General features: G+C 48.6%; 1 protein-coding gene across 4 annotated transcripts in view; it reads left to right on the top strand.

The window, feature by feature from the left end:
• Positions 1 to 12,825, top strand: part of LOC147008378 (uncharacterized) — a 44,443-nt gene extending 31,618 nt beyond the window's left edge. For 3 of the 4 annotated variants that reach the window (XM_085864905.1, XM_085864903.1, XM_085864904.1), the window contains exons 4-13: positions 530 to 652; positions 873 to 998; positions 2,637 to 2,759; positions 8,229 to 8,351; positions 8,572 to 8,697; positions 9,893 to 9,967; positions 10,063 to 10,329; positions 12,303 to 12,371; positions 12,487 to 12,647; positions 12,725 to 12,825. In XM_085864905.1, the coding sequence (XP_085721031.1) occupies positions 530 to 652; positions 873 to 998; positions 2,637 to 2,759; positions 8,229 to 8,351; positions 8,572 to 8,697; positions 9,893 to 9,967; positions 10,063 to 10,329; positions 12,303 to 12,371; positions 12,487 to 12,647; positions 12,725 to 12,754 (1,223 nt within the window). In that variant the 3' untranslated portion in view covers positions 12,755 to 12,825. The remainder of the gene's footprint in view (positions 1 to 529; positions 653 to 872; positions 999 to 2,636; positions 2,760 to 8,228; positions 8,352 to 8,571; positions 8,698 to 9,892; positions 9,968 to 10,062; positions 10,330 to 12,302; positions 12,372 to 12,486; positions 12,648 to 12,724) is intronic. The other variant, XM_085864906.1, reaches the window with a different exon arrangement.
• Positions 12,826 to 14,385: the final 1,560 nt, after the last annotated feature.

Genomic DNA, 14,385 nt, shown 5'->3' on the forward strand with positions numbered 1-14,385 from the left:
AGCAACCTGCGTACCAGCTTGTTGGGATGATTGAGCTGTTCAAGTATCCTGTGTTGAAGTGGTGACCCGTCCAGGACAGGAGGCTACTTTGGCAGCACTGATTCTCTCTGCAGAGTATGATCCCAATGGATTGGATTGGATTCTGATGACTGTAATGAAGGACTGTACCGATTTGGTCTTCCATTTGGATTGATTTATTTTAATCTCATTCTAAATTAAGTTGAATATTCATAAAAACTTCATGGGTCAGGGTCAGGTGTCCCATCAAAGCAGCACTCCTTGGTACATGGATTGGTACCCAGCTTGGTACCCGGCTTGGTACCCGGCTTGGTACCTGGCCGGCTTGGTTCTTGGCCGGCTTGGTACCCGGTCATCAATGCCAGCAGTTATAAAATGGAAGTTCTGATTACATCTCTTATTAACTACGTAACACACCATTGCACAAACACCACACAACACAATTCCTGGTGAGGGTGTGCAATCTCTGATTGGTATTTTTCTTGTTTTCTTTTTGTTGTGGATTATGCAGCTTCTCACACCTGTCCGCCTCATTATTTTGTTTGTGGTGGAGGTAAATGCTTACCTTCAAATTGGGTTTGTGATGGAAAGGTGCACTGCTCTGACCGATCTGATGAAGCTCCAGAAACCTGTGGTGAGTTCAAGTACTGTTTTATATTCTAATATGGAGTTTAATTATCCCATATTTTTCGTTAAGCAAATTAACATGACCGCTTTGTTGGTGCTCTGACTATCTTTGAGCTCATCGGCCTGGTTTTTTGTTGGTTTTCCCACCTTCATTACAAAAACAAAACAGACCTGTGGTCTTATTTCAATAGTTGTGATGGGGATGCCTTACATTGCTTTTGTTTCAGACAATAGGAGCTGCCGTGCTGCGGAGTTTGCATGTGGTGGTCCGGTGACAAATCAATGTGTACCAAAGACTTGGCTGTGCGATGGGGACGAAGATTGCAATAACGGAGCCGATGAGATTGATTGTGGTAAAGATGCTGTGCATTCATTGGTTGAGGTTATTTCTGAAGCTGATTCCCGGTGCACGTTTTCCATGGACTGTGAGGAGGTTTGGAAAACGTTAATGGGGGAGGTTAATATGCCGGGAGTCCTTTGCCAGGTCGATGGTATGGGTTTGGGATGTAATATTTTAATGCTCTCTCGTGGTTTTATCGAGAACACGGCGGTGACAAAGAATACGTTTCTGTCTGGATGTGTTTTATCACGAGTGGAATACCCTGCTATGCTGCCATTAATCCCCTAACACTTCCTTGACTTGCTCTTACACTGCCTTCCCTTCCCCTCATTCTGCCTTCCATTCCCCTAAGGTTGCCTTCTCTTCCCGTCACACTGCCTTCCCGCTGCCTCCCCCTTCCATCAGGCTACCTTCCCCTCCCCTGAGGTTGCCTTCCCTTCCCTCTCCTCATACTGCCTTCTTTTCTCCTCATACTATCCTCCTCCGAAACCCTCTCCAACACCAGACAACTCTCTGGGGGTCGAGGAGAGGAACAGGGGTCAAAGAATGTGTGAATTGGACAAATGAAAGTTGTTTGTTTGTTTTTCTTTGTTTTTATCAGTCAGAGCTGCTGCTCGGATCAATTCAACAATTCGTCTCTCAGGTTAACAACAGATTCTAGAGGTTATCGTATGTGTGGAAATTAAATAAAGGCACAAATACTGGTTCGGACTTTTCAACGATTGAAGAAAAACATCCTTCCTTCATTCCGTTCCCCTTCCCTTACGCTTACCCCCTCCAAAAGCCCCCCCCACCCCCCACGGACGTCTCTGGGTGGTGTCCGTGTGTTGTTTCGTGCAACCCGTTTGAACATGATGTTTTAATGTTCGCAATTTCACTCAATCCTGTACTAGACCTTGAAGATCCTTAGACCCATAAGACCATTACGACTCGCTCCATGCGTGAAGCCATCTGTGAAGCCATGTGACGATATATGTATGGATTACATCTGTTGCACCCTGACCACACATCCATCTATTAATTGTGTACTATTGCAATGTATGCTTGTTGATTCAATGGTAGATTGGTGGGTTTGGGACACGAGAGTCCTGAGTTCAAATCCTGCTTTGTTGTTCAATTAATACCAGCTGGGGTTGACTCAGCCTGCCATCCTTCTGAGGTCAGCAATCTGAGTCCCAGTTTGTTGGGATGATTGAGCTGTTCAAGTATCCTGTGTTGAAGTGGTGACCCGTCCAGGACAGGAGACTGCTTTGGCAGCACTGATGCTCTCTGCAGAGTATGATCCCAATGGATTGGATTGGATTCTGATTACTGCAATGAAGGACTGTACTGATTTGGTCTTCCATTTGGATTGATTTATTTTAATCTCAATCTGAATTAAATTGAATAAAAATAAAAAAAACTTCATGAGTGAGTGTCAGGTATCCCATTAAAGCGACACGGCTTAGTACCCTGCCTTGGTACCCAGCTTGGTACCTGGCTTGGTACCCGGTCATCACTGCCAGCAGTTATAAAATGGTAGTTATGATTACATCTCTTCTTAACTACGGAACACAACAGTGCACAAACACCACACAACACAATTCCTGGTGAGGGTGTGCAATCTCTGATTGATCTTTTTCTTGTTTTCTTTTTGTTGTGGATTACGCAGCTTCTCAATCCTGTCTGCCTCATGATTTTGTTTGTGGTGGAGGTGAATGCTTACCTTCAAATTGGGTTTGTGATGGAGATTTGGACTGCACTGACCGATCTGATGAAGATCCAGAAACCTGTGGTGAGTTCAAATACTGTTTTATATTCTAATATGGAGTTTAATCATCCCATATTTTTCGTTAAGCATATTGTTACGAATTTCACCGGTTCGACACCACGCACGACCGCTTACGGCCCCAACCGCAGTCGAGCGTCCGCCGAAAATCGGTATTCAGTTGGAGCTTCCGGACAACTCCGGAAACCTGCTACGGATGCCTCAACGCACCATAAACTGCCAATCTTCTGTCCACGCTGTACAGGGTTTATCACCGAATCTCGAGATACCGAATTATCCGCGCACACAGAATTACCGAGAATTTATACCTCGACGGAACTCGTACGGAAACGAGCCGCTTAGCGCGCTCGTTCCGTGTGCGATGCCGAGCGGTTTTAATCAATAAGTTCCGTCGGACCAAATGACCACTTTTATTGGCTTTAACAGCCTGTTAATTTCCCGAACGCGCCGTGGAAGTCAATGGGAGGAAATGGATGCAACGAGCAGTTTTACATTCAAACAACGTGGCATTCATTAAACAAGCAAGCATTCAATGGGGGAAGGGGACATGACATGAGCAAAGCCTGCAGCCGATGACTATTCACTGATGTACAGACATGCACTTAAATCTGCTTATAATTAAAAGAAAGTAGAAATCCACTTTCTACTTATAAAGACAAGGCGCCACAGGACACTTTCACACAAAACCCAGAAAAGGAACGGGCCCGTGAGCCTTTATTCCAACTCGGAGCCTGGATGACCGAAGGCTCACAAGAGGCCTTGCAGGTTACCTGGCAGCCCCTTGTGACGGTTCGAAGGTGTTCGGGTCGGTGACCCCTGGTGTCTCTGCTTGGCCCTTGTGTCGCAACGTGCCATTCGCTTGAGCGGCTTGAGCAGCTGGGGGAGCGGCTTGAGTGGCTGCTTGGTTCCCCTCGGTGGTCCGGCTCTCGTCGGGGCCTTTTGTCGGGCGCGGCCGGTGACGCTTTCGGAGGAGTGAACGGGTCCTTGGCTCTTTTAAAGTTGATGCTCTTTATTGACCCATCCACTACCTCAGCGACGCTGCTCGACCGCCGTCAGGGTCGTTTTCCCAGACCACCAAGCTCCGCCGCTGCCGCTGGCTGTCCTTGCCCGGACTCCGACGACTCGCTGGACTCCACCGCAGCTGGCACTTTGGCTTCTCCTCCCGACTGGCACTGACTTCGGAAGCCTTGACTGGCACTGCTCGCCCGGCGACGACTTCTCTCCACAGCTCTGACTACTGCTCTCTCCGGGCGAGCTCCGCCCTTTATAGGTGGGGGCGAGCTGCCCCTTGAACTCTCACCGGAGGCCGGGCCCCACCCACTCTTCACCTCCGACCTCTCACCCCTCCAAAGCCTCACTGGAAGCCCCATGTGTCCGACGTCACTAGGTGGTTTCGGGGAAGCCGTCCTGTGATCCATATATGCAAATCGGCTCGCGTTGTTTTTTCAGGAGATGATGGTTGGGGTTGTTTATTCGCGTTTGGAGGAGATGATGGTTGGCGCAGAGATGGTGTTGTTCGTCGAGAAGATGGCGGTTGGTGTTGTTTGTCGAGAAGATGGCGGTTGGTGTTGTTTGTTCGCGTTGTAGGAGATGATGATTGCGATGTTTGTTCGCGTTGTAGGAGATGGTTGGCGTGGAGATGGCGTTGTTCGTCGAGGAGATGGCTGTGTTGCGATGTTTTAAAATAAAAGAAAGTAAAGAATAATGACTCCCTCAAAGATTCACAGCCCTTTACACATCGGTGGGGGGGATCCTAACCTGAAACACATACTTATCGAAATAACTGATCTTCGGGGAACCTGAATGATGTTCTGTGAATTTCCACAACCGCTTAATCAATTCCACAACCGCATACATCTATTTTCTTTGGAACCGCTTAATCAATTGATGTAAAACTTCACAAATGTCATCTCGTCATGATGGGGAACACATGTTTTAAATTTCAACTTGATCGGACGCATGGTCTGGCAGCCAGAATTATTTAGTTTTTTGATGTGGGTTCTTGTTCCTTTTTTTTCAAATAAGGCTCACTTGGCTGTGCTTGGATGGGTTGAGGGTGGAGGAGCAGCATCTGAAATGTGAATCCTATCAAGGTTCCTCCTGATGACTTCATCTTTGCTTTTTGCTTCAATGTTTTTGATGTGGAACAACGAGCCATTTCTCTGCAGGAGGAAATGCTGTTGTGGGGCTGAGTTTCGGCGGCGAGCACGACCGCGAGATGGAGCAGTAGAGTCAGCTACACTGATCACCCGGAATTTATAGGTTGTCACCCCGGATAACTCCGGTCCCTTATCGGACCGAAGGTCGCCAATCGGTCGACCGCGTGGGATAGGGTCGATTGACAATTTCCATTTTCCTAAATACCCATGTCGTCCAAACGACTGGGGAAATTCACCCTCGCGGAGCTCGAGCGGAACGAGCCGTTAGCGTGCTCGAACCGTGCGTAACCCGAGCGGATGGTTACCGAGGTTACAATTTGCCGCTTCCCAATTTCCCAACACGCACCGTGCTAAACCAATGAAAGAAACACAGAAACGAGCTGAAACATTTAACAGGGGATTTATTTATAAAGTGGGCAAGGGAACACACAAGAGCAGAGTTAAACCGACTGTAAGAAATGCATTCAATGTACAAGCAAACACAGCCACTTCACAGTTTCTACTTGTAGACAGGGCCCAAGGACACACCCGCACACACAAATACCCCAAAAGAAGATGGACCTCGAGGTCTTTATTGAAGGTTCCCAGCTCGAGGAAAGATGAGCTGGAAACCAGAGCTATCTTGGTCCTTCCTGCCTCGTGCAGGCCTTGACGATCCGGCTCGGCGGGACTTGAACCCGCAGCTCGATGCCGCCGCAAGCACCGGGTATGGATGGCAGCGTCGGGCTCCATCACACTCCTTCGGCAAGCGATGAGACCAGAAGCCAGCGACGAGATGAGACCAGAAGCCAGCGACGAGACGAGACCAGAAGCCAGCGACCATACGAGACCAGAAGCCAGCGACGAGACGAGACCAGAAGCCAGCGACCAGACGAGCCAGAAGCCAGCGACGAGACGAGACCAGAAGCCAGCGACGCGACGAGACCAGAAGCCAGCGACCAGATGAGACCAAAGCCAGCGACGAGACGAGACCAGAAGCCTGCGACGAGACGAGACCAGAAGCCAGTGACGAGACGAGACCAGAAGCCAGCGACGAGACGAGACCAGAAGCCAGCGACGAGATGAGACCAGAAACCAGTGACCAGACGAGACTAGAAGCCAGCGACGAGACGAGACCAGAAGCCAGCGACCAGACGAGACCAGAAGCCAGCGACGAGACGACACCAGAAGCCAGCGACGAGACGAGAGCAGAAGCCAGCGACGAGAAGAGACCAGAAGCCAGCGACCAGCCGAGACTAGATGCCAGCGACGAGACGAGACCAGAAGCCAGCGACCAGACGAGACTAGAAGCCAGCGACGAGACGAGACCAGAAGCCAGCGACCAGACGAGACCAGAAGCCAGCGACCAGACTAGACCAGAAGCCAGCGACCAGACGAGACCAGAAGCCAGCGACAAGACGAGACCAAAGCCAGCGACGCGACGAGACCAGAAGCCAGCGACGAGACGAGACCAAAGCCAGCGACGCGACGAGACCAGAAGCCAGCGACGAGATGATACCAGAAGCCAGCAACGAGATGAGACCAGAAGCCAGCGACCAGACGAAACCAGAAGCCAGCGACCAAACGAGACCAGAAGCCAGCGACGAGAAGAGACCAAAAACCAGCGACGAGACGAGACCAGAAGCCAGATGACTGTGCCGTCCCGTCTATTTCTTCCCTCTTTTTCTTGGGGGCGGGGGGGGGACGTGTCTCACTTCTCTGCATGCCTCATTCGCCGGGGGGGAAATCGGTCGTCTATCCATGATTGGTCGGGGGGGGCGTGTCGGGGCGTCTCGATTCCGCGCCCCCCAAAGAGGCTCTGGTTCTCTTGCAGCTCGCTCTGCGCCCATTGGACGACCGACGGCAAACTTGCTCGCATCTCCCTGATTGGTCGAGAGCCGCCGCAAGGTCCCTCCTTGAACTCCGCCCACTGCGGGCGCTGTGGCGTCGGGTTGAGGAAGCGAGGTGAAGGCGTGTTGTTGTTGTTATAAGTGTAAAAATCCTATCTATAGAATAACTTCGCAGCGCATGCACACTTAATCCCTATTAGACAGAGGGCAAAGTAGCAATCCATCCACATTTACTTATTGAAATAACTGAGCAATGGGGACCTGAATGTTGAGTGCTCATGGGTTTCAGATTCGTTACAATATGTCAACAAATCAATTAGTGGGCACAAAATGGGTTGCCAGTTTGTAAAGAGCAAGGCAGGGTGCCAGACTGGATATAAAACACACAAGATGTCCATTGGAATGTTCTAACTTGCTATTTCTGTTGAGGTTCAAAGTGTCATCTCATAAATAAAAGTTGTCGTCTGTTCACCTTTTTTTGCAAAGCCCGCTTCGCTGGCAACCACCACATTTAGCACACAGACCAAGTCTGATCCAGGGATTGTCCTCAGGGTATTTTCATTCACCACCTCAACCTTTACACACCCTTAAGAACTCAAAGACCTCTTGAGACCCCGAACACCCTTTAAGGCTATCAAGAGCCTGAAGACCCTTAAATACCCTAAAATCCTATGAGACCACAAAATCCCATAAGACCTTGAAGATCCTCAGACCCATCAGACCATTACGACTCCGTCCATGCGTGAAGCCATCTGTGAAGCCATGTGACAATACGTGTATGAATTTCATCAGTTGCACCCTGACCACACATACATCTATTAAGTGCATACTATTGCAATGTTTGTATGCCTGTTGTTGATTTAATGGTGAGATTGGTGGGTTTGGGACACGAGAGTCCTGAGTTCAAATCCTGCTTGGCCGTTCAATTAATACCAGCTGGGGTTGTCTCTGCCTGCCATCCTTCTGAGGTCAGCAACGTGCGTACCAGCTTGTTGGGATGATTGAGCTGTTCAAGTATCCTGTGTTGAAGTGGTGACCCGTCCAGGACAGGAGGCTACTTTGGCAGCACTGATTCTCTCTGCAGAGTATGATCCCAATGGATTGGATTGGATTCTGATGACTGTAATGAAGGACTGCACCGATTTGGTCTTCCATTTGCATTGATTTATTTTAATCTCATTCTAAATTAAGTTGAATATTCATAAAAACTTCATGGGTCAGGGTCAGGTGTCCCATCAAAGCAGCACTCCTTGGTACATGGATGGGTACCCAGCTTGGTACCGGCTTGGTACCTGGCCGGCTTGGTTCCTGGCCGGCTTGGTACCCGGTCATCAATGCCAGCAGTTATAAAATGGAAGTTCTGATTACATCTCTTATTAACTACGTAACACACCATTGCACAAACACCACACAACACAATTCCTGGTGAGGGTGTGCAATCTCTGATTGGTATTTTTCTTGTTTTCTTTTTGTTGTGGATTATGCAGCTTCTCACACCTGTCCGCCTCATTATTTTGTTTGTGGTGGAGGTAAATGCTTACCTTCAAATTGGGTTTGTGATGGAAAGGTGCACTGCTCTGACCGATCTGATGAAGCTCCAGAAACCTGTGGTGAGTTCAAGTACTGTTTTATATTCTAATACGGAGTTTAATTATCCCATATTTTTCGTTAAGCATATTAACTTGACCGCTTTGTTGGTGCTCTGACTATCTTTGAGCTCATCGGCCTGGTTTTTTGTTGGTTTTCCCACCTTCATTACAAAAACAAAACAGACCTGTGGTCTTATTTCAATAGTTGTGATGGCGATGCCTTACACTGCTTTTGTTTCAGACAATAGGAGCTGCCGTCCTACGGAGTTTGCATGTGGTGGTCCGGTGACAAATCAATGTGTACCAAAGACTTGGCTGTGCGATGGGGACGAAGATTGCAATAACGGAGCCGATGAGATTGATTGTGGTAAAGATGCTGTGCATTCATTGGTTGAGATTATTTCTGAAGCTGATTCCCGGTGCACGTTTTCCATGGACTGTGAGGAGGTTTGGAAAACGTTTATGGGGGAGGTTAATATGCCGGGAGTCCTTTTCCAGGTCGATGGTATGGGTTTGGGATGTAGTATTTAAATGCTCTCTCGTGGTTTTATTGAGAACACGGCGGTGACAAAGAATACGTTTCTGTTTGGATGTGTTTTATCACTAATGGAATACCCTGCTATGCTGCCATTAATCCCCTAACACTTCCTTTACTTGCTCTTACACTGCCTTCCCTTCCCCTCATTCTGCCTTCCATTTCCCTAAGTTTGCCTTCTCTTCCCGTCACACTGCCTTCCCGCTGCCTCCCCCTTCCATCAGGCTACCTTCCCCTCCCCTGACGTTGCCTTCCCTTCACTCCAATCACACTGCCTTCTTTTCTCCTCATACTATCCTCCTCCGAAACCCTCTCCACCACCAGACAACTCTCTGGGCGTCGAGGAGAGGAACAGGGGTCAAAGAATGTGCGAATTGGACAAATGAAAGTTATTTGTTTGTTTTTCTTTGTTTTTATCAGTCAGAGCTGCTGCTCGGGTCAATTCCACAAATCGTCTCTCAAGTTAACAAGAGATTTTCGAGGTTATCGTACGTGTGGAAATTAAATAAAGGCACAAACACTGGTGTGGATTTTTCCATGATTGAAGGAAAACATCGTTCCTTCCGTTCCCCTTTCCTCACACTTAACTCCTCCAACCCCCACTCCCCCCACACCCCCCTTCCCTCACACTTAACTCCTCCAACCCCCCCACACCCCCCACTCCTCACAGACGTCTCTGGACGGTGTCCTGGCGTTGTTAATGTTTCGTGTAACCCGTTCGAATATGATGTTTTAATGTTCCCAATTTCACTCAATCCTGTACTAATGTCGGCATTCGAGGATCATACCCACCCCCCCCCCCCCCCCTTTCCCTCACGTCCTCCGATCAAACGCACGTCCAGAACACCCCCTTCCCTCCCCACTACCTCCCTCTCTCTGTTTTATGAGACTCCTGGAGTGTGTAGTGATGTGTGGTGAGGCCTCGCTCTCCTCCACCCCTTCCGAGCTTTCCCCCATAATGGAGACCATGAATTGTGTTTAGTTCATTGTCATGATCTCATATTTATTCCAACATGTGCATTGACAGGTGAAGGTGAGCTTGCACCTGCACCACCGACTGACATTCCCAGGAAAACTCCCGGCATGACATCGACAATGAAAGGTATCATGTTTACTTTTCCTCGGTTTAAAGGCTCGAATTGAAGTTTGTAAAATGTCTAACAGGAGCTTTTAATCCCTTTACTATTTGATTCACAGGTGAGACGACTCTTGCACCTGGCACCACGGGTGAGACGACTCTTGCACCTGGCACCACGAGTGAGAGGACTCTTGCACCTGGCACCACGGGTGAGACGACTCTTGCACCTGGCACCACGGGTGAGACGACTCTTGCACCTGGCACCACGGGTGAGACGACTCTTGCACCTGGCTCCACGAGTGAGACAACTCTTGCACCTGTGCGGAAAGTCGTACCTGCAACATCCAAGCCACCACGTATCACCATCCTCCCAATTCCCCACACAGGTTTGTTGTTTTGATTTGGGAGAACAGTATTGTTGTGGTTGACGAAATTCGCAAACCACCATTCAGGTCCCTTCGGTGAGATATCTCTGTAAGTATATGTGTAGTTAGGCCCAAACCCGTTGTTTAGAGGGAATAAATGTCATTCATTCGGGCTGCGACCCTTCAGGATAGCCGTTTTTCTTTTACTATCTTTATTTTGGACCAGCCGCCATTACTACCACCACAACCACCACCAACCACGTCTCAACAGCCATCACACAACAACCACCAACCGCAACTCCGCTTCACAACCACAGCCACGACCCTTACCGTCACATCTCGCTCTCGCAACCATCGCATCACCGCCATTCCCGCGCCGCTTGTGGGCGCCGATCCTGGACTCGTACAGGGCGCGCACCGAGCAGCGGGTGCAAAAACACCAGCCTTTCCGAGAAATCGGATCAAAAACGATTCACGCCCACTTCTGTTCCGTCCTATCAGCGAGCGTGGGGCGATTTGGCCCCGCCTCCAGGTGCGTCGGAGTATGATCGCTATATGCAGATTCGCGGATCAAAAATCATTCACGCCCACTTTTCCTCTGTCCAATGGGGAGCCAGCCAGAGGTGAAGGGTCGAAGGTGAAGGAGCGAAGCCCCGGGGGCTATAAAGGGCCACGTTCGCTCGCCGAAAAGGCAGTTGAGTCAGTCAAGGAGAGTTGAGAAGAGAAGAGTCAGAGAAAGCAGTTGGACGGAGTTGGAGAGGTGGCGGCGGCGAAGGCAGTTGAGAGGGCGCTCGTGTCAGAGTCGGGGAGCTGCGGAGAGGGGAGGCCGGTAACGCGACCGAGGTCGCGGTGGAGACACTCGTCGCGGGACCCAAGCCAGCGAGATATCCTCATTCCCCCGAGCATCAACAACCCCCTCCTGTTTCCCCCCGCGCTGAGACAGTGTGAAAAGGGGGCCCCGTTCCCACCCCATTTCCAGGCAGTGCCAGCAAGGCCCGCGGAGTCGGGGCGCCACCGCCATTTTGCGGCTCATCACCAGACTGGTAGGCTCGACGCGGTCTCGGCCCCAGGCCCGTCTGCCCCCCTCATCGTTGAGGGTGGTCCCTTTTTCTTTTGCTTTGAGTATATGTGTTGTCGGCGCCGTCTGTGAAGTAAAACTGTATAAGTGTTGCCGTGTGCTCGGTAGTCGGTAGTAGATCTGCATTGTGTTTCTCTTTTACATTTGCTTTTTGTGCAGAATTGTCGTGTCACTTTTACATTTGCTTTTTGTGCAGAATTGTCGTGTCATTTTTACATTTGCTTTTGGTGTATAATTGTATATGTGTGCTTTCCGTTTGCCGCGGAATAAATGTGCTTTATGTTGAACTGTTTTTCCCGTTTCGCTTCGTCTTTTCCTTTATTGAATCTCCATCTTACTTCACGTAAAGGGTTGGTCGTGGGCTAAATACGCCCAATAATTAATCGAACCGTCGAGGTTGAAGATAACACCGCTCGGTTATTCCGACCTGCGGTGAGGTGCGATCGCCCGGTCTACCCTCCCTGTGGGTACTTAGGTAGGTCGAATTTGGCGAACAACCCTATCCCACGCGGGGGGCCGATTGGCACGATCGTGGTGAGGCCGAAAGGCCCACCCGTGACTAGTTCCCGGCGTTAATCCGAGAGGGTCACGACGGGATTGTCCGTCCGGTGGGCGACGTGCCGCGATTCGAGTAACGTGGCCGCTCGCACGCCGGCGGGCGCGAATCCGCAACAGTATGTTCATGGATTGTATTGACGTTTGATTTGCTTGTCCACACCATGTCGTTCTAACTCAATGACTGGACGATTGACGACTTTGGTTTTAATCATGTTTATAGTTTGCATTCCAATATTATTTATTTGTTTATTCGAGCTTCCACCCGTTATCCAACCTGCAGCATTTGCTGATGACATTTGGCAATGCATGAAATGAGCCATCCTTTACTCCCAGCATTCATTGCGTTCTTACTTTTCAGCTGAAGCTGCTCTTCAAGGAAAGGGAAACAACTCTTCTCCAGCAGCAGCTGCTGTAATTGTCCCACTACGTCAGTATATTTTGTTCCATCCTTGGCTCAGACAATTTCCATTGATTTGTCAATGTGCTTCCATTCAAGTGATCAATGAGATTTCACAGCTGATCTGAACAAACTGCTCCCCCAGTGCTTGTTCTGGCTTGTGCTGCTGGGTTCTACATTTTCCGCAACCGGCGGCTCCTGGAAGTCAAAACTTCACGGTTTGAGAACCCTGAATACAAGGAGACTCCAGATGGTGAAGAGTTTAAAATGGACCGTTCATCTACAGATGACTACACGTACCTTGATGTAATAAACGTTCTTTATTAATAAGGTTTATCAATACCTGTCAGGTCACTTTTCTTAACATTTTGTTTTGTTTTCAGATGCCTGTAGTGAATGAAGAACAACACTGAAGATGCTGCAAGGTTGACCAAGTCGGACATTATGGTGTTTCTCTTTTGGCCTTTCGACTGTGAAATGTCACTGGTTGTGAATGACCCTGGTTGACCTGGTTGTGAATTCCACTTGAATGTGAACCCTGACCCTGGTTGTGAATTCCACTTGAATGTGAAACTTCATCATTTTTTTATTATTTGTTAATTTTCGTGCCATTGAAATGTTCTGTAATTTCACCGGTGTTCGTTGTTTCACTAAACTCTGTGGAGTGGCCCGACAGGATCCTGCACTATTTGTACGAGTGTTTTTTAAAAAAAAAATTATCTATTTTTAAAATAAACAAGTCTGAAGATTACAATGGCTTACGAGCGGTACTTGACGATATAGATTGTTTCAGAAGTCAAGGATGAAACAATGTGATAATTTTTGACCAAGTTATAATTTAAAAATATTGTCATCCTCCCTCTCAAAGTTTGGGCGGTCGGATGATTTTTACGTCAAAATTCCCAATTTTCTAGGTTTTTGACCTTGTGTCCTTGACCTTGGGACGAAAATGAAAAGTCGCACAACGACAAGTTTTAGATAATTCGTTTTGCTTTTCAAATACCGAAGAACCCATTCCAGTCAGTCAATTCCCGAGGAGAAGATAGATTTTTAATCCGACTACCCCCTAAAAATGGCTATTTTTTCGGCGAGGCTCCACTCACAATGGGCGTAGCATGCCCTCATCCAGGAAAACACAACTTGACATTGATATCGAACACAAAACCAAGTTTCATCAAGATCGGATCAAAGTCCACAGAGTTATGCTCTGGACAGACAGACGACAGACAGACACACACAGACATAACGAACATAGTGGTCACTCTGACTGGCGCTCGCGATCAAATATTTATTTCCTGTTCATGTTGGCTTTATTTCGTGTTATTGAACACATCCAGCTCAGAGCACTTGTCAAGCCATGCTACTCAACCCCGGCCAAAGTGTGTACAGAGTTGTAATTTCTCATTTTTGGAGTTAATTTACATCCACATGGAAATTGTATTGATGTTTGCACTGCTGCTGCCAAATGTGATTGTCTTGACTCTGATTGTATCCAAATTACTTTGAACATCCGAAGGAAACATTTGAGTGAAACAATTTGTTCAATCTTGTCAGTGTAATCCTGCTGTTTCTTGGGATTTGCATGTGTATGCTCCCCTTGTGCGTTTCTGTGTGTTTGCTCTCCTCCGATCATCCACGGTGGATACAAAAATGAAATAAATTATGGCTGGGATACAACTTCACCGATGACGTCATCGTCACTCTTACACACCCTTACACTCTTACACTCTTACAACAACGTCACTCTAACACACCCCACGGGGAGTTGATGACATATGCCAAGTTGATGACATCGCCGACTGGGGATCCTCTGTCATGCAAAGTATTTCCTTGACACACCTGAGCTCCTGACCACATATAAAGCCTTCATCCGCAGCCTGATGGAGTACTGCTCTCCCCTCTGGGCTGGAGCTCCCACCTCTCACCTTTCTTGGCTTCACGCTGTGGAAGCTGAGTCTTTGGGTCTCTCACTCTCAGCGCAGGCAGGTCGGTGGTCTTTCTGTTTTCTTACGTCTCCTCCCCAGCCTCGCCCCCACACCCCTGC

This window comes from Eptatretus burgeri, chromosome 19, assembly GCF_056783735.1.
Source record: "Eptatretus burgeri isolate ZD-2024b chromosome 19, Ebu_testis_v1, whole genome shotgun sequence".
Lineage (NCBI taxonomy): Eukaryota > Metazoa > Chordata > Myxini > Myxiniformes > Myxinidae > Eptatretus > Eptatretus burgeri.